The sequence below is a fragment of the Vanessa tameamea genome, chromosome 7, assembly GCF_037043105.1.
Source record: "Vanessa tameamea isolate UH-Manoa-2023 chromosome 7, ilVanTame1 primary haplotype, whole genome shotgun sequence".
Lineage (NCBI taxonomy): Eukaryota > Metazoa > Arthropoda > Insecta > Lepidoptera > Nymphalidae > Vanessa > Vanessa tameamea.
This window is the reverse complement of record NC_087315.1, coordinates 4,725,481-4,749,450: the sequence shown is the minus strand read 5'-3', so window position 1 is coordinate 4,749,450 and position 23,970 is coordinate 4,725,481. Positions and strand designations below refer to the sequence as shown.

General features: G+C 32.5%; 2 protein-coding genes and 1 long non-coding RNA gene across 4 annotated transcripts; 1 reads left to right on the top strand and 2 right to left on the bottom strand.

Moving 5' to 3' along the window:
• The first annotated feature begins 3,468 nt into the window (after window positions 1–3,468).
• Window positions 3,469–12,855, top strand: LOC113401283 (S-adenosylmethionine synthase). 2 transcript variants are annotated; one of them, XM_026641125.2, is made up of 10 exons: window positions 3,469–3,690; window positions 4,023–4,100; window positions 4,187–4,309; window positions 4,826–4,938; window positions 5,585–5,728; window positions 5,878–5,964; window positions 6,047–6,178; window positions 9,804–9,986; window positions 10,993–11,126; window positions 11,700–12,855. In XM_026641125.2, the coding sequence occupies exons 1-10, from the start codon at window positions 3,576–3,578 to the stop codon at window positions 11,803–11,805; spliced, it is 1,215 nt and encodes a 404-aa protein (XP_026496910.1). In that variant the 5' UTR covers window positions 3,469–3,575; the 3' UTR covers window positions 11,806–12,855. The 2 variants fall into 2 exon arrangements, with proteins under 2 accessions (XP_026496910.1, XP_026496908.1); XM_026641123.2 differs by lacking the exon at window positions 4,826–4,938 and adding an exon at window positions 4,445–4,557.
• On the bottom strand, window positions 3,546–4,304 carry LOC135193372 (uncharacterized). The gene is made up of 2 exons (XR_010309193.1): window positions 4,128–4,304; window positions 3,546–3,725 (listed from the first exon to the last, which is right to left on the bottom strand). It is a non-coding gene; the product is annotated as an uncharacterized LOC135193372 (long non-coding RNA).
• On the bottom strand, window positions 12,111–22,825 carry LOC113401282 (putative serine protease K12H4.7). The gene is made up of 10 exons (XM_026641121.2): window positions 22,734–22,825; window positions 22,194–22,385; window positions 21,562–21,746; window positions 21,088–21,320; window positions 20,519–20,657; window positions 20,166–20,311; window positions 19,839–19,958; window positions 19,283–19,421; window positions 18,535–18,708; window positions 12,111–13,073 (listed from the first exon to the last, which is right to left on the bottom strand). The coding sequence occupies exons 1-10, from the start codon at window positions 22,734–22,736 to the stop codon at window positions 12,959–12,961; spliced, it is 1,446 nt and encodes a 481-aa protein (XP_026496906.1). The 5' UTR covers window positions 22,737–22,825; the 3' UTR covers window positions 12,111–12,958.
• Window positions 22,826–23,970: the final 1,145 nt, after the last annotated feature.

Genomic DNA, 23,970 nt, shown 5'->3' with positions numbered 1-23,970 from the left:
GTTTTAGGTCCAACGAATAAATTAAATTTTCATTGCGCGTTCATAACGTAGGATTTATAAAAATACATTTAATTACGAGTAATGTATTAGCTATACGGTTGTCACTCGCAAACATAATTATAAATTATTTGTTAGCATAGGGTGCGGTCAGAGTGCATTAAGATGCCTCATATACATTATGATTTTTATTGATTCTACTGCTCTCCTCTACCTAAATTATTATTTTCTGGATATTTTAAGGTTGGTAGGTATAACGAATTAGGGCGTTAAGACACATTAAATAATCACTTACTTACATTTTATAAATAAAAATAATGGAGGTAAATATTAATCAGTTTTTTTTAATTAACTAAAAACTAAAGACATAAATCTTCTTGGTTAAACAAGTCAATTAAAATTATTTTATATTACACAAAAATCAGGGGGGCGGCCCGCTGACGGTATCTGGTCATGAAAGGTACTAAGTATAGCATCAGTACAAAATGGAATGTATATCAACCGTTTTTGCTTAGCACTATGCACTATTTTAATTAAGCATTTAAATAATTAGGAATTAAGCAGACGAACTAAACGACATGAGTTTGGGTATGAGTTGGCGTTTGTTTTAAATTTCTTATTAAGAGAAAAAAATAAGCAGGATAGTGCAAAAATTACATTACATTCAGGTTCATTCGGGTATTCACTATGTTCATCCTTACAATTTTGTACTTTTAATTCGACATTAGGGGAAAATAGTTACCCTTCGTACACTTTTCAGATTTTATTTTTTTACGATGTGATTTATTGTCGTATTTACCTAGTTTATATGCTTAAGTGTAACAAATATATTATAGTTTGTTACAAAAAAGTCCAAAACTATTATGACAAAAGGTTAAAGGGTTATAGGCTTTTTTCTACATAAAATAATTGTACGAATGTACCCCACGTATCGGTATGGTAGGGGTACGTTCGTACAGTAAATGCGGTAAATTCGTACGCCATGGGGTAGATTCATACAGGGTAATTAAAAAGCCAATTAAAATCGTTCAATTTTTATTAATTATTACAAAAATATTTATTTATCAAAGAACTAACTTAATAATACGTGACTTGACTAACAGTCGATAAATCTTGAAAAGTAAAAATTAACAATTGCATCCCACGACACTCACGCCCCACCCTTATGCTAACTTGTCTATGTGTGCGTAGACGATTCGCGAAATTATAAGACTCGGCTCGAAATAAAAACTGACGTGCTCCCACCTTGAGATCTGGGGAGGGACTGAAAATTTATTGACAGCGATGTCGAATAATAAGTCAAAACTGTCAAATGATTTTCTCCATACTAAAAAGTATGGACGACGAATGCCAAAAAGTAAGCAATATTTAAATAAAAATTACTATAATATTATGTGATATAATATAAATTTAACACGGTGAACTTATTATTTACACTTTTGGGTCCCCATTTAACCAAAAATACATGTATAAACTAGCAGCTAAATAGCTTAAAAAACGTTAATAGAAAAGGTCGATTTCAGTGTTTGGAGTGATGTTGACGATGAATTTACTGACTTATTAAAACAAATTTTATAAATATCGTGCGGTGAAACTTGAGATCTATCTATTAAGATACTGAATGTTTTTTTTCATCCATAATCAATGCTCCAGTTTTAAGATATTTCGAAAATAGTAAGCGCTATTTAGGCGTTCCGCAAGGACTGTCCTCTTAAAACTTTGGTTTATCATCCCTAATTATTTATTAATCTTATAAAATATTAGTAAATTAAAATAAAGTTATTTAACTAATTCATTAATTCAAAACAACATTGAAAAACTCATTATGTACTACTTAAATATTGCGCCTCGAAACACTTGAAGATCGGTTTTTAATCGCATAGTACTCGGGTCATTTCGGGAATCGGGGCATAATGTTCTGCTCTACTATCGCTCGGGGAATATCCATGTTTCATTTCTTTCGTCAATTCTTGTCACCCTGGATTATTTTTGCTTGCAGTGTGACCTTAAAATGACCCCAGTTTGTGGGCCATACCAATTACTGATGAAGACCGAACTGAGATTGTATTAAAGTGTCCAATACGGGTTAAAGTTGGTTTATTTTCTGTTAATGATAATGGGAGGCAAGTCACGTGAAAACGCAAATTGTTGAAAAATTAATAAATATTACTCTATTATTCTTGATTGTACTCATTTAACACAACATTTAATTGGTTTCTTAGCCGTCGAAAGAACTACAGATGAGAGTTTGAATAATTATTCTATTATATAATTATATAATCACAGAATTAGAACAGTTAGGTATATTACACACCTGTTACAGTTGCGTCTGCTGAAAGGAATTTTTCGAGACTTACTAAAACATATTGAGGAAATCACTGACACAAGATCGGCTTTAAGCCCTTGCTATTCTTTCAATCGAAAATAACAGCACATTCAGTAGATTATTGTGCTTTAATTAAAGATTTTAGTCTTAGGAAGAAGCCAAAAACATCAATTTTAAAAATTATAATTTCTTAATTTGTTAATTTTGTAATTATTTCAATGTAAAATATTTTAAAAGTACAAAAAGCTTATTTATATGTATAACTTTAGTATCTTTCGTCAAACAAAACAAATACCTAAACCAAATAACCAGACCTACTTTCCCATTATATACATATTTTTCACCAAGGACAGAGGGCCTCGCAAAGACCCGCCTCGTAAGGCCGCCGCTGTTAGCTACCATTATAAATCCAAAATAATAAATTGTTAAAATATACAAATACTTTAATTTTTGTAAAGAAGAAGCTTTTTTTAACGTTGTTATAAAGTACTTAGTATTTTGATACTCCATTGCAAAAAATAAATGTATGTTTATTAAAATAATATGTATATTGTATAGAAATGCTCTTATACTATTTTACAATAACAATGAAAAGCACATTTCGCATAAAGACTTATCTTTTAAGTAAATACATATAATGTTTTGAACTCAGTTTGCGAAAAGTGTTCAAGACGTCTGCATGAATATAACTGGATTAAGTGTCGTTATTACAATATCGTAATATTGCGCTAAAAGTTTTGAAATTATTTTTTGTGAAGACAAGGTAATATGTATACGCAAATTCTAAAAAAATACATACCAAGTATAATAGTAGAACAATTAAATACATTCGTGAAAAAAGAATATAATAATAAAACGGTCTTTGCAATAAATAAAATATTTATTAAATACTATAAAAGATTGTTTTACAAGTTTATTTTTTTTAATGTTCATTATTTACTATAAATTTGTAAAATTTACTTAAACTATTGGGGTGGAAAATTGTTAAATACATTTTTCTAAACACAGACTTAGACTGATTACTATATATACTTATAGCAGAATCAAAACAAAATATTGTGACCAATAGTAGATTATCTGTTGTTGTGTAGTGTCACTAAAGACGAATTCTGATTGGCGAATATACTTGGCTCAATAGCGCCACCCCGACCTTATAAATAAGAGCGCATATTCGCGCCGGGCCTCTTTTCCACAGTATTAATTCAAGGGGATAATTGTCGTGTTATTTTAGTGAGCTAACTCTAAATTCAGAATGCCGGAAACCTCAAAAATGAATGGATATGCTAAAACAAATGGTCACAGTTATGATATGGAAGATGGATCTGTGTTTTTATTTACGTCGGAATCTGTCGGCGAGGGTCATCCAGGTTAGTTTTTCCTAAGAGTAGAGGAATGGTCTAATCTGTGAAAGATGGCCGCTTTAAACATGTGCGCAGATATTGCATCAATACAAAATATTTTGGTTTTGCATTTTTAACTTTTGTTTCGTACAAACTTAAAATACTTCGTTTAAATATTTTTTGTCATGTGCTATAAATTATGATGTAAAGTAACTATTAGGTTACATCATATTATTAATGAAGTGGTTAAAGTAAGGGAGATTTTCAAAACACGTGGTTTAAAGTAGTTGCAATAATTATATTTGTATGTGAATAAATCAATGAGTGAACAGGATACTAATCAACAATCTGTATTCCAGATAAAATGTGTGATCAAATAAGTGATGCTATCCTTGATGCGCATTTGAAACAAGATCCTGACGCCAAAGTTGCTTGCGGTGAGTCGATTTAATTAATATATTTACAATATTTATATTAGTAGATATTAAATAATTTCAATCTTAAATATGGAATTAATCCACAGAAACTGTCACAAAGACGGGAATGATTTTGCTGTGCGGTGAAATTACCTCCAAAGCCAATGTTGATTATCAAAAAGTAGTCAGAGAAACAGTGAAACACATTGGTTACGATGATTCTTCCAAAGGTAAGATAAGACTAAACAAACAATATTAACGTATAATATTGGCTCTTTGCCAAGTACTACTTGATATAGTGTTCAAAATTTCTCAGCATGACCTCCATGTATTAGAACAGTTTAAATAATAATTTCGTACACTAGGTTTTGATTGGCGTACACTAAATTTGTTAGTGGCTATTGAAGAACAAAGTCCAAACATAGCGGACGGGGTCTATCGGGACAGAGATGAAATTGATATTGGGGCTGGAGACCAGGTATTCAAATTGAGTCTCATGCACGATATATTGGGCTATCAAGTCTGAATTGTTCGAATCAATTTGCATGTAAATATGTCAAATATGGTGTAACTTCTGGGTATATCATCATAAAAGGTAATCAAATGTATGATGGGGTTTTTCTACAGTATGTATTACTCATACAAGATAATTAGTTAACTCAATAAGGTATAATTATATCGGTATAGTTTTACCGAAAGAATATCATATCGCAACAATTGTTATCATTATGTGCATGTTGGGCCAGGGTTTGATTACAAGACATGCAGTGTGATGCTCGCACTAGACCAGCAGTCACCGAACATTGCTGCGGGTGTGCATGAAAACAGAAATGAAGATGAAGTTGGGGCTGGGGATCAGGTAGGTAATAACCATAATGGTAATTAGATAAATGAGGTAAATAGCATGTGAATCAGTCACGTTTTTTGATTAATTTATTCTGAATAGCAGCTGAATTTTAAATATTAAAATACATGTGTATGGAAATTTAAAATCAATGAAAAGAATCATCATCATCATAAGCACAAAAATTTTACATGCTTTTTCGATTGGATATATTAAATTTATTTTTTTTTTTTTTTTTTCAATAAGGAAAACGCTTCGGGGATCACTATATATATAAATAAAGTAAAAGTCAACAAGCACCTGTTTCATGTTAATTGATTATTTAAATCTTATTTCCATTGGGCTTTCTTGGGTCATGTTTAATTTAAGTTCATATGAAAATGTAAGAAAATAAATTAATATATTCTTTATTTCAAGTTGAAGTTGAATGTTGATATACTTTATATTTAAATTGAAGGTTTATGTAAAAAAAATTAAAGGAAGATAACTTTTAACTCAGGTACTAACATTATTGATATAAAATAAATTATACCTGTTATTTTCAATTTACCTTTTTTTATTTGAATACTAGTGGTTTTAATCATTTGTACAATACTTTGGGGCTTTTAATTATATTATCAATGTGTTTTTTTTTTTTCTAAATCAGCTTTTTCTTTATTAGGGGTTGATGTTCGGCTATGCTACAGATGAGACAGAAGAATGCATGCCACTCACTGTAGTACTTGCTCACAGACTCAATCAGAAGATTGCAGAACTAAGAAGGAATGGTGAATTTTGGTGGGCTCGACCTGACTCCAAAACACAGGTAACAAGAATGTTATTTCTTTTTGTTTGAGAATGACAACAATGAGTAGGCCTACAAAATTACAATATAATTCTTCAGTAGATGAATTTATTGATTTGCAAAAGTATTTTAATATTAGCAGCAATTTAATTAGGAGTATTTTTTTACAGGTGACCTGTGAGTACGTTTTTGCAGGAGGTGCAACAGTCCCTCAAAGAGTGCACACAGTTGTTGTCTCACTTCAGCATTCTGAGAAGGTATTGTATTGACAATTTATTATAATAATTTAATGATAATTATAAAATGGAACTATAAATTTGAAATTTTTTTTATAAACAGATTGCAGTTGAAACACTCCGTGAGGAAATTAAGAACAAGGTGATAAATGAAGTCATTCCTGCACAATATTTGGATGAAAGAACTGTTATACACATCAATCCTTCTGGACTCTTCATAATTGGTGGACCACAGGTAAATAAATAACAATTTATACATTAAACTCTACTCCATCTATATGGCAATTCTTTGTAGACAGGACAAAGAATTTGTAGTTAAACCCCTTTTTTTTTTAATTTTTCCATAGAGGTCAAATAATAGGAACGAAAATGAATAGGATTATTTTTAGAGGGTTGTGACATTAGGTGTCCTGTAATATTTAAAATCTAACATAAGATTTTTCTTATGTTAGAACTTGAGTTACCACCTCATTACTGGTAAACCTGTAACTGATTGTTCTTTTGTGTACCCCCTGGCAATATGTATGCCAAGTTTTATGCTGTTAGGTAGAGAAGTTAAGATGTGAAAGCGTAATGACTAAAAAAATGTGACTACATCAATTAATAAATGGTATTAAAATGTAATCTTAAACATATGCCTTAGTAACACTCAACCTGCCGATTGGATGTAATCTCTGAATGATTGCGGAAATAACAATATCTTTAAAGCTAATTCTAGTCAGGGTTCGAAATTATCAAGATAATAACGAGCCGTGATAATTATACGATAATTTTCACCATTATTAAAATATCATTTGTTAAATTGTTTCATAAGAAATATCGATGGTTTATTGTCTCAAAACAAACAAAAAATATATGTTTAATTTTTTTTATATAACATAATACAATACAAATCAACATTAATGTCATTAATTAAAGGTGAAATCGGTGTTCGTCAGATTTGACAGATTTGCAACTAAACTACTTGACCAAAGAAGCCAAAGGAATATCTTCATCAGATGATGATTCTATTTCCATTGGCATTGTTGCTGCTATAGCTTCAGTAGAACTAGAACTTATTTGTTCTTCTAAAAGCCAACCTAGATCTTGCTTCTTGGTTTTGTCTTTTTGGTTGTAATACTTAAACAAGAATACCAGCTTTGCAGTCTTTTCGTTGCCAAGTCGGTTTCTTAGCTTTGACTGCACAAGCCCAAATGTTGAAAAACATCTCTCTAATGGTGCAGTTGAAGCTGTTGCGGTTAATAACTGTTCACAAAACTTTATGAACTTTTCTTTTTGTGGCCATCTCTCTTCATCTTCTAGAGTCACGGAAGTCCACCACAACATAGGGCAGGTGTTCTTGAACTATTCGCCAAACATGAATTTGGGAAAAGGGTGAGACTTTGCTGTTAGTGCCATTATGAAAGGAGCGAAGTTTTCATCAACTCCTCCAGCAGTTATGAAGTCATACGCTTGTTTTATCTGTTCATTGTTTAGGTTTCGACCAAGGAACCTATGATCTATCATATTCGCAGCGTAATGTAAGCCTTGCAGCGCCATTGCTCTGCGGCTCAAAAATACTTTCTTTGTTTTGGCACTTTGGTATGCACTGTTACCCAACAGGTCAACCTCGAGTTTATTCCATATTTCAACAGCTATAGCTATTGTGGTAGTATTACGTTGCATCCTGTCGAGAGCTGTTGCAATGTGTGACAATGTTTTAAGGAAATCTACAGCATTCATTGTAATCTGACAGTCATTCACAATTTTTATAACCTCCCTATCGATTTTGTCTTTATGGTCTTGGCTAACTTGAACTAAAATTCCTCTATTGCCCAGATACGAGCGAATAGCGTCGTTCATCGTGTTCCATCGTACTTCTAGAGGGAGGACTAACTTTTTACCGCCTGCTTGTTTGTATAGAGCTGCTGGAATGTGTGATGGTTGCGAAAGTATTTTATTACTTTGACAATCGATGCGGTAACGGCAGGGATCTCCAAATCGTTAGCCAGAAGATTTAAGATATGAGCTGAACATCCATATTGTATTATATCTACGTCTTCAGTTTTCTCAAGATCACTCCGCATTAATCGTTCATTTGCAGCACTGCCTGACAAAACTTCTAACAGTAACGCCTAATTCCTGCTTAGCTTTAGCCATTGCTTTTAGTGCGATGTCCTTCAAATTAAGTGCTGTATGTGGATTTTCTTTTGTATCCGCACATTCTACAAACATTGAGTCGCCTTGAGCAGTAACAATGTTACTGCAAATCAGAGGATCAGTGTGAACATTGCTCCAGCCATCCTGAGACATGCAAACTGTTTGATTCGTAAGTTTTTCTTAGCATATAGACATTGTGTCAGCATAATTTTTTTCTAAAATAGTATTGCCTATTTCATATGCTGATGGAGGTCTATACCCAGGCCGTAAAAGGGAGCACAATTTTTTAAACTCTTCGTGTTCAACATGATTGAATGGAGTGTTAGTCGCGTAAAAGTATTTTCCGACCTGCATATCAATTTTTTGTTTATATTCCTATGTTGTTGTTATGACTTCGGAATTTTTAAGACATAGTATTTTCGATTGTGTAGGTAACTGCTTTCGGCCACTTTCAGCTTCCTCACTAACTTCTATTGTTTTGCCTAAACAAAAAAACGAATTTATTTATGTATTCTTAAAAACTGAGGTTGAGGTTACTCGGAGACAGTCACTACACATAGCGACGCGACCCGGCGTGCGTACAAATCTTATTAGCAATACAAAATGCAAATTAATTTAGGTACTAGAATTTGAAATTCCCACGCGGAGTCGCGCTGCTTGAAACTACTGGCCTCTTATTGCGTCTCTGTGTGAACTGAGTACTGACCCTTGTTCTCGTGTATCAACGATTTGAGATTATTTATTATGATTTATGATTGTAAATATAACTCTAAATAAAGAAACATGAAATGCCAAACCTGTGTTTTGGCGCATTATAGTCAGTTGTGACTGAGGCTGAACTGAACTGGAACTGGTTGATGGCTGGGAATCTGGTTCTGTTATCTTTACTTGCGGCTGACATACTTTTACGTGAGATTTCATTCTATTTAGTATTCCTTGCATCTCTTTGTTACATTTTTTGCACCGAGCCCATAACCCAGTATTTTTTGTCTTAGTGCTAAAGTATGACCACACTGGATCTTTCTCGCGCGGCATTGTTGAAATTCAACACAATAAACAAATTTAACATAATAAAACAATAACATTCGAGTTCACTTGGCTTTACGTAACACCAACTGAGATTTTTTGTGAATTGGGGGAATTCCCGTGTCGCGGCTAGACGTGCGTTCGGATACACTCAACAAGTGCGGAAATACACGTTTGGATACTTAGAATACAGTTCTATTTCACGGGCGCAATTTTTTGTTATTATCAATTGATAATTATCAACCTGTTATTATCATGATAATTATCGTGATAATTATCGTGATAATTATCATTGCTAATTAACCTTTCGAACCCTGATTCTAGTGGTAGTAGATTGTTTGAGTGCTACCATTTTGCACATTTTTTATATAATTCCAAAAGGTTTTGATATTATTATATAAGTTATTGATCTGAAAATTTTTATTTACACTAATATTATAAAAAAATAAAATTTAACTAGTGAAAAACATTATTCCTGAGTGCTTTTCTTTATTAATAAATTGTACCCGAAGCCGGCGCTAGTTAGTTTCTAAAGTCGTGAAAACGAAAAGAAATATCGCGATAGCGTTTATTTTATTTTATTCAAATAGTATTCGATCTCCTTATTCATCCATACTGCAACTAAAATTATCTGTTATAGAAACATATGAATGTTGTTAGTAGTTAAGAAGTAATTAAATACGTTATCTTCTCAGTCGGACGCGGGCCTGACGGGTCGCAAGATCATTGTGGACACGTACGGCGGTTGGGGCGCGCACGGAGGCGGCGCCTTCTCCGGCAAGGACTTCACGAAGGTTGACCGCTCGGCCGCCTATGCCGCTCGCTGGGTCGCCAAGTCGCTCGTGCGCGCAGGCCTGTGCCGTCGCTGTATGGTGCAGGTACGTCGATTTACCGTACATTGATAATTATCTCTTGTGCGCAGCTTTAAAATAAGATTTTTTTTAAATATCTATATTGTCAAATGACCTCTATTTTATTACATCTATCTGCCAATGGTAAAAAAAATTAGACTTTTGACTGATGTGGATACGGCTCGCCTTGTGTATTTCAGTTATTTCCACAGTATAATGTCGTATGGCATCCTACTTTAGGGTAATGCAGCTGACATCAATACCATTTTTGTACTGCAGAAGAGGCCTATTCGTGCAATTTATAACCTGGGCCCAAAAGATTCGTTAAGAGATAAATATTTAAAGAAATTAAAATAATGACTGTCACTTCTCAATTTGTTTTTGATAATGTTATGTATGTACGCAAAAACATAAATGATTTTCCCAGAAATTGTGACATACATTCTATTAACACTAGGACCAAGAATAAACTTGTTACTCCAAGTACCCGTTTACACAGGCAATGTATACGTTTTTACAACAGGATCCCAGAAAATGTTCAAAATTATTCAATTATAAAATTCAAAAGAATCGTTAAAGAGTGTTTGTGTTCTAAAGGATGTTACAACACTAATGACTCTTTAGTTGACTGCACACCTTGGGAATGAAATGATTGCCTCCAGGCCAGCTTTCAAATAACTATAATATAATTATTATTTTACATGCGAAATGGAAAAAAAAAAAAATACCGCTGAGTTTCTTTCGCCGATTCTTTTCCGGCCCGAGTTGTTAAATTCCGAACCGGTGGTAGATTTTTGACTATCAATAAGCAAGTGTAAACACTTCTATATTGAATAAAGATTTTTGACTTTGATATATTTTACATCTTCGTGCATTTGTCTCTAATGTCTCTTGACAATGCACAAAGCTCTCAATGAAATGCCTCTTTGTTCAGAATTTACGTTATGTTGGATACAAACATTGCAGCAACAATTGATAAAGTATATAGCAAAACTTGAAAGTAATGCTTTGTTTTTAACGTTTATAATTTCAGGTCGCCTATGCTATTGGTGTTGCTGAGCCATTATCTATCACTGTCTTCGACTACGGCACTTCACACAAGACGCAGCAAGAATTACTTGCTATTGTACAAAAGAACTTTGACCTACGACCAGGAAAAATAGTCAAGTAAGTAAATCACATAACCCATTACATTTAATAAAAAGAAAATATAAACAGAAGCAAGATAATGCATCACATTGTTTGATTAAATTTCACATTGCTTAGATTGTGGTGCAAATGTAATTTATTTGGAAATCTAAAATTAAGAAAAATGTGTACCATAACCATTGAAAACTTTATCAAGCTGTTTATGTGTACTTTGATGTGCATACTCTGGAAAATCTTCTTTCGTCAATAATAAATGTTTTTCAATTGATACTTAAAAAATCCAGTGCTTGTTATATGCTAATGATTTACTAAAATAAGAAATTGATTGTGTGATTCTTCAGCAGAGGTGTCAATATTATAATAAGTTTATTACAACCAAATTTTTATTATTTTACAACCCTTTGCATCACACTCATTATTTTAAATACATCTATAGTATAAATTGAAAACTAATTGATTTGCTATTTCATAACAAGCTTGAAATGAGTTGTAGTTGTGTTTATCTTTGTCACATAAATTTATGTCAGTGTATATCCAATTTGTGGACTATAACATAAGAAAAGAGTATTAATTGTTTATTTATATTTTCAGGGAACTAAATCTCCGAGCACCAATCTATCAGAAAACAAGTACATATGGACACTTTGGCCGAGAGGGTTTCCCATGGGAGAGCCCCAAACCCCTTGTCGTAGATTGACTTGTAATGTGAACACCTAGAATATTGTAAATATTTCATCAGTTTATTTTGAACTCTTTGTCTACGTGTGTTTCTGTAGAACGAGAGCCAGGCCGCCATTGCTGACGACTCTCTATAGACATAGACTATTATTATTTGTTAATACGACCAATCTCGCGGATGATAGTGACAGTGTTGACCATTTGCCATTCTTTGCGCGATTCAGTTTATTATTAAGTATTCTTTAAAATTTGATTCATGGCCGTAACGGGTGCCGTCATTTATGAATTTGAGTTAGTTCGGGACAAACGAGGCAGTCCTATTCATGTAATAATTTGCCTGCCATATAACATATCTGTATTGTTTTTAAATTGTATCCCGTTTTTTTTTCTTGTTTTGTCACATTTTACATTGACAAAGTTTCGCAATTTAAACAATGGACTGCCAATATATATCTCGAATGATTTTCATTGTGAGTGAGCTTGTGATAATGTTAGTGCTATGATGTTCCTGTAGAGTAGACTACTTTCTCGGTTGCGTCACAGTAGAGCGAGTTAGAGGGACGATGCAATATCGTCTCGCTTTTTCTCGCTTTACTGCAAATATAGTACTGTGGAGTAAGGCAATATTTTCAGTCTTAAGCATACTAATTACTACATAAGGTACTAAGTGTCGAATACTTAGTTGTAAGTGCACCTAATAAAAAATAGCCCGCGTCGCCTTCTGCGCAGTACAATTTGTGTTGTGTTTCTGAAAAGGATTCGACGTGGAAAAGAGCCATTTTGAAAACACACCGACTCATCCGGGGCAGTAGTACACTGTGCATTTAATACAATATCGATTATGATTCCGCCAGTGATAAGCGTAGTCGTAATATCTCTACATTAAATGAAATTATCTATAAAATTATCCTAGACGTTCTGTAGGGCGGGTAGAGTTCATTTCGATTATATTTTTCGACCTGTTGAAGTTTGTAATTCCTAAATTCTGTGTATTTTCAATTTGTCTGAATGTGGAGTTTTAAACTAATATTAAACTGTGTTTTCCCGGCACACTATCGGGAATTTGAAATGATTTTTTATTTATAAAACCCTTACAGTATAAGAGAAACCATTAATTAAATAAATATAACATTTCAAACAAAAACTTGAGTATTATTAAAATATCTCTAATTCTAAACAGTTTCCGAAAGCCACTGAGCCACAAGTCTTCTTGCTGCTTGTTGTGCGTTGGTCATTCTTATCGTATCTGTGGTTCGCCAATTACCCATGTCAAAACAATGAGATGCTCTGGAAAAAACGAAATAAGAAATAACTCGCTAACGAAAATAAAATAGAAATTGCGTTCGACCTTTGCATACTATTTGCCATCCATACTTAATATTTTAAATGCGAAAGTAACTGTCTGTTTGTCTCGCTTTCACACCAAAACTACTGGACCGATTTAAATGAAATTTAGAACACAGTCTAGAGCCAGAGACAGGATAGGCTATTTTTTATTTGGAAAAAAGTGCTGTGAGGGGATGAAAGGTTGTAAGTTGTTGTAAGTATTGTTTTTTTTTTAAACTAGAAGCATAAAACTTATATTTTAGGCTGTACACTTATAAACCAACATATCATGAGACCCACTAAGTAGCGAATTTTGGAAATTCTACCCCTAAAGGGGTGAAATAGGGGTTGAATATTTGTATGGATGTCCGTATTTTTTTAAGTTAGAAACATGAAACTTATTTTTGGGATACTGATTAAAAAGGAGTAGATACGTATTTAAGCGTTTCTTGATATTCTACCCCTGAGGGGTAAATGAAATAAGGGATGAAAGTTTTTATGGAAGTCCGTCATTTTTTAAATTAAAAACATGAAACTTTTTTTGGGTATTTTACGCCTAAGGAGGGAAATAGGAGTGACATTTCGTATACAGGTTAGTCTGGTATTCCGTTATTTTGAAGTTAGAAGCACGAAATTTTATTTTGGGGTTACTGATTAAAAATGAGTTGATTTGCATTTAAGTGTTTCTGGATATTCCACCCTAAGGGCTGAAATACACACCAATATGGTATACAAAGAGGTCTTACATTAACGTAATATTTTAAGTTAATTTGTAAATATATTCATATTCTATGCGAGCAAAGCTGCAGGTAACAGTTAGTTTGTTATATTATGTAAACCTTTTTACGATTAATGATGATTTGAATGAAGTGGCATCGCTCGAATATATTATGAATTCTTTTAAATTTCTTTTTATAGTGTTTTTTAGTAATTATGTATTTCTTGCCACATACATTTTTTCCAGCACTATTCAAAAGCAATTACGCCGTTATAAATCTTATTGATATTTGCTACTAAATTCTTTACTTTTTTCCTTCAAATCAAATTAAATCAATTTTATTCAAGTAAACTTCACAACGAAGCGTTTTTGAATCGTCGATATTAAAAAACTACCACCGTTTCGGAAAGTAGCCTCCAGCGAGAAGAAACGGCAAGAAACTCGCTTAGTTGCTCTTTTCAAATAAACAGATTTACAATGCTGTTTTTTTTTACAAAAATTAGTGTCCTGTGATGGAACCCGAGCCTAAATCCAGGCGTTTTTTTCTAAAAAGTACTCATTTAATGAATAATAAGACTTATTTATTAATTTAGTCTTAATAAACTTTAAATTTCGTCTGTCGAGTTTAAAAATAAGGGATGTATCATCTGCAAACAGTACAATGTCGCAAGTCTTATTTACAAAATAAGGTAAATCATTTATATATATTAAGAACAGGAGAGGTCCTAAAATTTAACCCTGTGGTGCACCCATTTGCGCCAGAGCGCCATTTGACTTTGCACCGTTAACAACAACCTTCTAAACTCTTTCATTAAGATAGGAGGAAATGAATTTCAATGTAGGGTCCTTGATTCCATAATATTTAAGTTTTTCTAGAAGAATATCATGCCTAACGCAATCGAAAGCTTTTGATAAGTCACAAAAAACTCCAGTAGCATTTTGTGACTTCTCCCACGCATCATAAATGTGCTCAGCAAATGCTATACCCGCATCAGTAGTCGAGCGACCTTTAGTAAAACCGAACTGTTGAGAATGCAATAGCTTATTCGAGTTAAAGAATAACAACAATTGATTAAGCATGATTTTTTCAAAAATTTTACTTAATACTGGCAAAATAGAGATCGATCTATAATTGTTTGGGTCATTTTTATCAACGGACTTAAATAATGGGATTACTTTACTTAATTTTAATAGATTTGGAAAAATTACGTTGTTAATAATTGTAACTGATAGATCCCATAGATCGCTGGTTTTTTTAAGATTTAATGTTTTAAAATTTTTTAATACATTGTACGGAGTTATACTCTCAAAAGAAAATTCTAACTCATTTTGGGGAACGTAACATTTAAGTAAGTCTAAGGCGTCATTGGGTGACGCATTAAGTCCTTTAGTAGTATTTAAAGGAATATTAGAGAAATATTGTTCGAATTGGTTGGCCACATCTAAATCTTCACTTAAAATATTCCCTTTTATATTAAGGGTTAATTGCCCTGCATCAAACTTCATTCTGCCTGTCTCTGAACTTATAATATCCCAATTAGTGTTCATTTGATTTTTAGATTTTAGGATTCTACTTTTAATGCAACGAACGAGCTGTTTGACAAACTTGTTTAAATAACTTGGAATATTTTTTAACAAAATTGAGAAATTTATAATTACGATTATATTTCTTATGTTCATATAGTTCATATAATCTATTTCGACTTATATAGATACCGGTAGTGGCCCAGTCTGAGAACTGTATTTGATCGTTTAGATTAAAAGATTTAAACTGAAATATTTTATTAAATTTGTTTTTAATTAATGGTAAAAGTGAATTATATAAAAAATTGGGATCATTTGAGTTAATATTCAAATTTCGAAGGTTACATTGTATAGCGTTATTGAAAATAATTAAGCCTTTGAAAGTAATTGGCCTACAAGTGATTTTCCGTTTCTTTTGTTTTTCTTTTATACCTATTGACACCATTTGGTCACAGTGATCCGATGTTAAGTTTGACAAGATTTCCTTATTAACGGCCTCACAATTACAAAACACGTTATCTATACAGGTTGCGGAAGTTGCCGATATTCTTGTAGGTTCAGAAAACATATTATTTAGATTGAAGGACTCCACAAATAACAACATTCTATCGACCAGTACAAACTCGCTCAAGGACATCCTCTAGCACACATTCAAACAGGTTAAAATCTTATTGTGGAGGTCGGTACGCACATTGCTATAGTATGCTCGAGTTCCACACATGACAATTAGAACAAACAAATAGTGTGCTCTATGGAAAGATCCACAATGTCTTTTCGTTCTTTACAGTTTATATTCTGCTTTGTGTATATTAATGATCCTCCATGTTTAGCTGATTTTCTAAAGAACGCACTTGACAATTTATAATTGTTAATACTAGGTGGTAGTTGATGTAACAAGATCCAATGTTCTGTTACATAAAATATGTCAATATTGAAGTACTTTAAAAATAATTCTATTTCATTTTCTTTGCTGAATAAGCTCTGTATATTCTGATTTACAATATTATTAATATATTCACAGTGCTTACCCGTTGTCTTATTACCTAGTTTTTAAATTTATTATTGTTAGTAGCACAACTACTAATCAAAAGTATAATATTTTTTTAAATTGTAGTATCTACAATTGGATCAAATATATTATAAGCTAACAATGTAGCTATATGTGGTTTACATTTAAGTGGCAGGTACATTATATCCTTTGTCAGCTTAAAATTAAATATAAATTTATTGATGTCAAAATTAATAAATATGTCACTATGACGGCACGTCATGCTGTGTAGTAATTTGTTTAAATTATAAATATATTTATTTTGTGCTTCCGTTAGAAATTTAGAGTATGGGAAAGCACAAAGAATAAACTTACATTTAGATTTTTTATTAATGTCAAGTAGTATGTCAATTGATTTTAAGACATCTTTATTCCTAACCGATAAACTGTCTCTATATAAATATATAATATTTGAATTTTCATTGTATTTAATTTGCTTAATTTTATTTATCATTTCATATCAGTCCTGGACTACATATATTAAGTAGATTTGCTTCAAATTATTGCTTAATAATGATCCCATCCCTTGGCCTACCTTGTCCGAATACATATATGTATTATAAGTATTACAGGCTGGGTCAGACGTTGTATGCATTAGGCTATTTGGGCTATTACTATTTGCAGTGACACATTTCTGGGAAATGTTTTTGGTAATACTATTTTCTGTGACAGTATGTGACTCATCGACCAGAGGAAGTGGTAGCAAAGTGTAAGCGGACTGACAATTACAATTTATTTGATTATTTGTTAGGGAGTCGAATCGTTCCATATTATAATTAGTAATTACTAATATTTAATAGCTCATTGACTGCAAGAATGTGTTCTCCTATTTGTTTTTGAGCCAATTCATATTTATTACTAATATTTTTTAGAGCAGATTTTAATCTATAAATTTTATTTTGGAACTGTTCTGAGTCTGTTTCATATTTATGTTTTGTTTGTTGTAGTTCAAAAGAACAAGAATTTAGAGAATTAATAAGACTCATATTTTCCTTTCTTAATTGTACGATATTTTTAGAATTTTTAGACTTTGCTATTAATTTTCTTATTCTTTTGATCATGTTGTTTATTTTAATGTATTTTTTAATTTTTGTATGACTTCCCATAACCATCCTGCTTTCACACTGTGATGCATCCTCTATTAAGTCAATAGTGGTGATGTTGTTCATACCAAGCGAGTCACAATTAAAAAGCTCATTGAAAAGACTCTGTGTGGCATCGGAGTCTGTACAACTTTTAACATTTTCAAAGTGTGATATTAACTTTTGTGCCTCACATAAACTCTGTTCCAGCTCAGTGATGCGACACAGCGAACTTTCATGAGTACATTACATTCCCTGAATGAGTCAATTTCTTCATGAAGTCGTTGATTTTCATAAAGTTTATCTTGAAATTTACTGTCCAACGTTGCTGTAATTGTGTGTTCCTTAGCACTGTAGTTAAAATTTATGTTCAGTTACCAAATATCTTGCAAATAAAAATGCATACTTGTTATTGCAGAGCCTTTGTTTGAAAATATAACCATTACGTTTAACGGAAATCATAAATTAAGTAGCTGGTCATTTCTAAATAGCGTTTTGCTAATAATTTAGGAATGCGCCAAATATTTAAACAAAGATATTAATGGCCGCAGCCCCCAAAAGGAAGACCGTTTAAGTCGCGTTACCGGCAATGTACTTTTAACAAGACAGTTGTCCGACGTGCCAAGAGAATCGATAGATACCTGGCACCCGTCCGATTTAAATATCAGTGGAAGGTCCAACAGGGAAGGTGTATGATACTCTCCGCGCTATCACATCATAAGCTAAGATATCATATCGGTAATACGTGATCCAAGCAATTTGGGGTCGTTGGCGTTAAAGCCTCACCAAGAATCACAATCTCTGCGAATTGGAGCTGATGCAGTACATAATCTGTAGTTAGTTGGATGTGCTCAGGCGGTGAGCTTAAATACCCAAAGAGAGATTCTTCGCTGACAGAACCCTTGTGGGGTAGAAAAAACTAATTTTGCACAGTCATCATGTTTTTGGAGGGAAGGGGGGCGTAGTACTACCGCAGTTAAAGTTTGTATTAGAACAGAATAATAGACACAAGTTGTTCGGATAAACCGCGGTGGTGGTAAAAACGCTTACCGGGGCACGGTGATGGTGGGCGACCCGTCCTTAAGGTCGCGGTCGTGCACGCCGAGCGCGTGCCACGGGTCCACACTGCCGTGAATGTTGATTGTGTTGTTGACGTCAGGCTGCAGGCCGCCGAACACCAGATTCACTCGCTCCACTGCATCGTATACGAACGCTTCGTCAAATCTAAAATAAATTATTTAAAAAACACCTTTATATAAAAATCGTACTAAGGTAATATAAGTTAAACTAATTTGAGTTGAGCTGTTAAAAACGTTGGTACCATTCTGTAAAGCTGTGCCAATATTCTAAAGACGATGGCTAGACTAAAAATATTGTCATCTCTTACTCAAGTCAAGTCAAGTTATTAAACGATATAATCCTGTCAAATTAGCTTGGTTTATGGTTTCTGTTAAGCTTAATAAGGGCGTCAACATGTAATGTATGTATATATGTAAAATATTTTAATATATCTACTAATGTAAACAATAAACAGCTGATCCTATCTATTCACTCTACGCGCATTAATTGATGTATGATGTGCTTTTTAAAAATGCTTTTGTAGTTTTTTTAATTAACTATTTACAATAAAAAAAATTATGCATTCAAACATACAGATTTTTTTTTCTGTTTGTAAGTTAAACTATGTTTTGAACTGAGTTTATAAGTAGCGAAATCTTTTAATTTTAGGATGTACCTAAGTAGTGAAACAATTTGAATTTATTTATTTGTCTCCTATAAAAATAAAAATATAATTTACCTTTGGTCGAATACTTGCTGACATAGATCAACATAAAAATGCACGCTGAGCCACCTGAGTTGATCAAACACAGTCCTGGAACGCGGAGCTGTCTGGTAGTAACCGTACTCGGTGCACGTTTGGTAATACCACGCGCGAGCTAAAAGTTCATAATATTTTGAACATAAGTAAAATTGGAGCTGAAGATCGGTCAATCGATTGATAACGCCCCGCGGCTTTGCTCACGTTTTAGGAGCAACAGACAGGTAGTGTTACTTTCGTGTTTATAATATTGGTATAGATAATCATTTTTGTTTATCTTTAGCCTTTTTTATTTTCAATATTCTTTAGTCTTCTTTAATTGTTAATTCACTTTGTTAAAGTATTAATTCTTATAGTCGTCAATCTGTTCAAGAATGTTTTAACATTTTTCCATATACAATTTACTATTTTTACTGGTTTGACATATTTCTAACAAAATATTTAAAAACTACAAAAAGAGACTTAAAAGAAATTAATTGCTCCTACTTTATATTTAAAATAAATTACTAATGGAAAATTTGAATATATTGCTTACAATTAGAGTTTTCATTGCGATATCTCTCAACATATGACTCGTAGTCCATTTGCCAACAATTGTCGCCAAGATTTCGAGTTATAGCTATGTAATTTCCAATCTGTTCCATCGGAGTTGAACCTAAAATAATAAAACATGAATAATATCTTAAGAGCACTTCCTTAAAGAGCCTCAGCACTTTCTTGAAAAACCTCAATAGTTTTATCAGGGTGATCCTACATGAAAACCGTGGGGATTTTGTGCATAAGCTAGCCAAATCAAATAATCTATAAAGACGAAACACATAAAAGCGTTTAGTGTGAAAATAATACACAATTGCGATATTACCATAACCGTTAGAAACAAAGTTCCTGCAGATAGCGGTTAGAGTGCTAGGACGCGCCTGCTGCACTGACGTGGAGAACGTCCAGCTGATGAGTCCCGAAAAATAGCCCAGATCATACTCGTTCGTATGGACCAGTGGAGAGCACAGTCTAAGTAAAGAACGTTTGTATGAACAATAAAAAATCTAACTAAAATTCCTTCTTCTCATTTTTAAAATATAGAAGAGTATTATTATTTGTACGGGGCACTGTAAAACATCACTATTATTTCATAATAAAAACTAGAAATTACTTAATTCGTACCTCACTCAATTATCTGTTTTAATTTCAACAACTACTAAAACATAATCGTGTTACCTGTACGCTCGTTGTATGGACTGTCGTCCGGATTCTGTGGCTAAGGCGGCGATGGTATCACTTATTCCTTGATTTATAACAGACATACACTCTTCTCCGCCTTCAGATAAAAATGCATCGTGGACTACTTCCAAATACTCTGGAAAAGTTTCATAATTAAACATTTTAATTACGAAAGTTTAAAAGTAGATTATATAGATTTATCACTATTTGTTCTTAATCTGGTTTGGTTCCTAAAAACACTATGTACCTACTGATTATTACTACAGGTTATAGAGTACCCCAGCATAGACCCTACTCTAACATAGCCTTCTGCGTCTCTTCTGTCAAATATTATATACATATACTATCTCTAATGAAAGACAATGTGATTTAGACTTCGACGATTTTACTAAAAGGATGTATTCCTAACAGGTTCTAATACTTAATTATTATTTGAATTGTGTTTTAAAATTATTTATTTCGCCTGTTTAAAAATAAACAAATAAAGTAATAACGTTCTAAGTACGTTCTAGTAATAAGTAACTAAATTTAAAATATCAAGGTGTAAATTTCAAAATAACTCTGACCTCTAAAATCCACTTTCCCCATTATAGGCCCACTCGACGCAACTCCACCTACAACCAAGTGTGGGTACCTTTGTTTGAACCACAGCACCATGTTAGCAGCGTACGAACCGCCGTATAATATCACTTTGCTGTTAGTAAATCTTGGCCCTTTCTTGATTTCTTTTATGAAGTATGCGAGATCGGCTAATGCCTGATCTACGTTTAAGAATCGAAGATTTTCTGTAGTAAAGTTTCTGAAATAAATATTTGTGACTAATTATAATACGTTAAATTAAATTGTTACAAGCGCTGTTAAATTAAATTGTTTTTGAAATGATTATGTATTATTGATGACATATTTATGTAAGTTTTTTGAAACTCTCGTTGTTCAAGTGACCTGATATAAGGCCATAGATTCTGCGGTCTTGGATTCTAACCCAAGGTAGCGCCGGTAAAAAGATATTAAGTAAGTATTTCTGTAGAAATATTCCTTACTTGTAGGGCAGACTCTCTCCGTAAAATCTATGTTCAGTGTATATCTGGTACCCTTTGTTCTCTTGAGCCATAAGGTACATGTTTCCGCCTTGCAACCATCCTGGTACTATGTCCCATTCACCGCCTACTAATATAAATATAGGGTAGTCCTTTCCACCAAAAAATTCTTCATTAAACATAAATCGCTGAAATGACAATATTTTAACTTAAAATCTGGTTGTAAGATTATCCACCCATTTTGTGCAAGCCTATATAAGTGTATACCACCCACTTATTCATGTCAACTTAGTGTCACTGAGCTCATGAAATTACAGGAACAATATTCAGATAATAGATTCCGTTGTGTGAGGTAAATAGTTTAGTGTTAGGTATTGTTAGGAATATATCTTACTAGTTTGTTTAACTACTACTACAGTTGAAAATAGGTAGGGTACCTCATGTTCTTATTACCTTAAGACAATAAGAACATACGGTACTGCTTTAAAGCAATATAGAATGAGCTAGTTTTTTTTGTTTCTCACAAAATAATTGAATAAATATAGTTAATTATTTGTAGCAAAATGATTTGAAGTCTAATCAAAACGAAATATATATCAAGTTAAATTAAAATAAACATTTAAGTACCTACTTACCATTCGATAAGTATCCTTGTTTTGTGGATCGAAATGATCAATAGGCATATTAATCCAGGCTGTCTTAACATTTCCAGATGATAGAGACCGAAAATCTTCTGGGGGTTGAAGATCTACTCGCAGAGGAGGATCTATCAGACGAGGTTCAGCCCATGTTAAGGTCAGAATGCTCATTAACACGCATAACTTTATCTGAAATATTTACGTATTTAATTACGATTATATAAGGGAACCGAGATATTAAACTGAGAGCCGTGGTTATAGATCATTGGAAAGATAGAACACTTGAAGCTTAAGCGAAGAATGTGAAGTAAGAGATTTTTAATAGAAAAAGAACAAATTGTATAATTTACTCATCTCTTGCTCGACTGTAAATGTTTTCTACATTATTAAGCCGCGTTTAATTAAATTCTGATACTTTCAAAATTTTAAACTTTACGATTTTTTCTTTTATTAATTATACTTTATACTTATACCAATTTACTTTAAAGGAAACAAATACTTTACATTACAATTACAAGGTTACATTACTTTGCTCACCATTTTGGTTGTCTTTGACCTATGAAACACAAACGAATGTTTAAATTATTACACGCCGAAATGGAGATTGAGGACATCTTATCGCCGATTAAAATGATAAATAGCTCGATATACAATGATTACTATATATCATTAATGAATTATTCAAGTTTCATAAAATTCTAAATATTGTTGTATTAATATTTAGATACCTAAAAAATGAAACCTACTAATATTATAAATATGTAACTGGTTTGTTTGTTTTTTCGAATTCGCATGACATCGACTCAGAATTAATCAAATATATCAATGAATAATTGTTAAATTAATATGTTGTTATTCAAATAGACTTTTGAATCGTACCTAATAAATTTATTTTTCTGTTAAACTAATAATTCCATTATTAGGTCACTTATAATGATAGCTTATTGTTTCCATATAGACGTAGCTTGTGTATTTTGTGTAATATTTTTTAAGATATCGTTTACTATGTTTATGTAAGCTTTGTTGCAATTATTAGTCGATCTCCGAATTAACTTCAGAGACTTTTTGATCAATCACAGTAGGTACTCTTTAAAATTTGAGGAAATATATGTAGTATTTGCTTTAATTCAGTACATGATATTTGATAAAAATGTGGAAAAATAAGGGTTTCTGTTGCTTAATACGTATTCACACATAAAGCGAATAACTAGGTAGGCGGATCGATAGTTTAGCCTTTTGTATTAAAATACTAGGCGTCCCGTCCCGACTTCGCAAGGATGTAATTTATTAGGTAATACACAAAATGAAATGATAATCATATAATTTATACCTTACAGCACTCAGGAATAATGTAGATTTCTATTAGTTATTTTTTTGAATTGGATCAATATTTTCGGAGTTCACCTACTACATACAAAAAAACTAATTTTCCCTCTTAATAATACTTAATTAATAATGCTACGTAACATAAAGTCACAGTCAAAAATCTTTATTCAATATAGCGTTACACTTGCTTATTAATAGCTAAAATGTACGTCAAATTTTCTGGGAAAATACACTATCAAAAACAAATTGACAAACGACAGTCATTATTTTAATTTCTTTAACTTTTACATCTTAATGAAACTTTTGGGTCCAGTTTATAGATTGCACGAATAGCTCTCTTCTGTAATACAAAAATCAATCAATGATCAGTCAAGAGCCTAAAGAGAAGCTGAAGAGCTGAATCTAGTCGTCAATCTATTTATGTGGGGTCCCTATTGGAGCTTAGAGT

What these genes read in the sequence shown, in the direction of transcription:
- LOC113401283 (XM_026641125.2), top strand. Translation starts at nt 3,576, where the DNA reads ATGCCGGAAACCTCAAAAATGAATGGATATGCTAAAACAAATGGTCAC. An exon ending in TGACGCCAAAGTTGCTTGCG is followed by an intron (nt 4,101 to 4,186) that starts GTGAGTCGATTT and finishes ATTAATCCACAG; the next exon opens with AAACTGTCACAAAGACGGGA. An exon ending in CGACCAGGAAAAATAGTCAA is followed by an intron (nt 11,127 to 11,699) that starts GTAAGTAAATCA and finishes TTATATTTTCAG; the next exon opens with GGAACTAAATCTCCGAGCAC.
- LOC113401282 (XM_026641121.2), bottom strand. An exon ending in CTTTGTTTCTAACGGTTATG is followed by an intron (nt 19,959 to 20,165) that starts GTAATATCGCAA and finishes TTATTATTTTAG; the next exon opens with GTTCAACTCCGATGGAACAG. An exon ending in CAGCAAGTATTCGACCAAAG is followed by an intron (nt 18,709 to 19,282) that starts GTAAATTATATT and finishes AATTTATTTTAG; the next exon opens with ATTTGACGAAGCGTTCGTAT.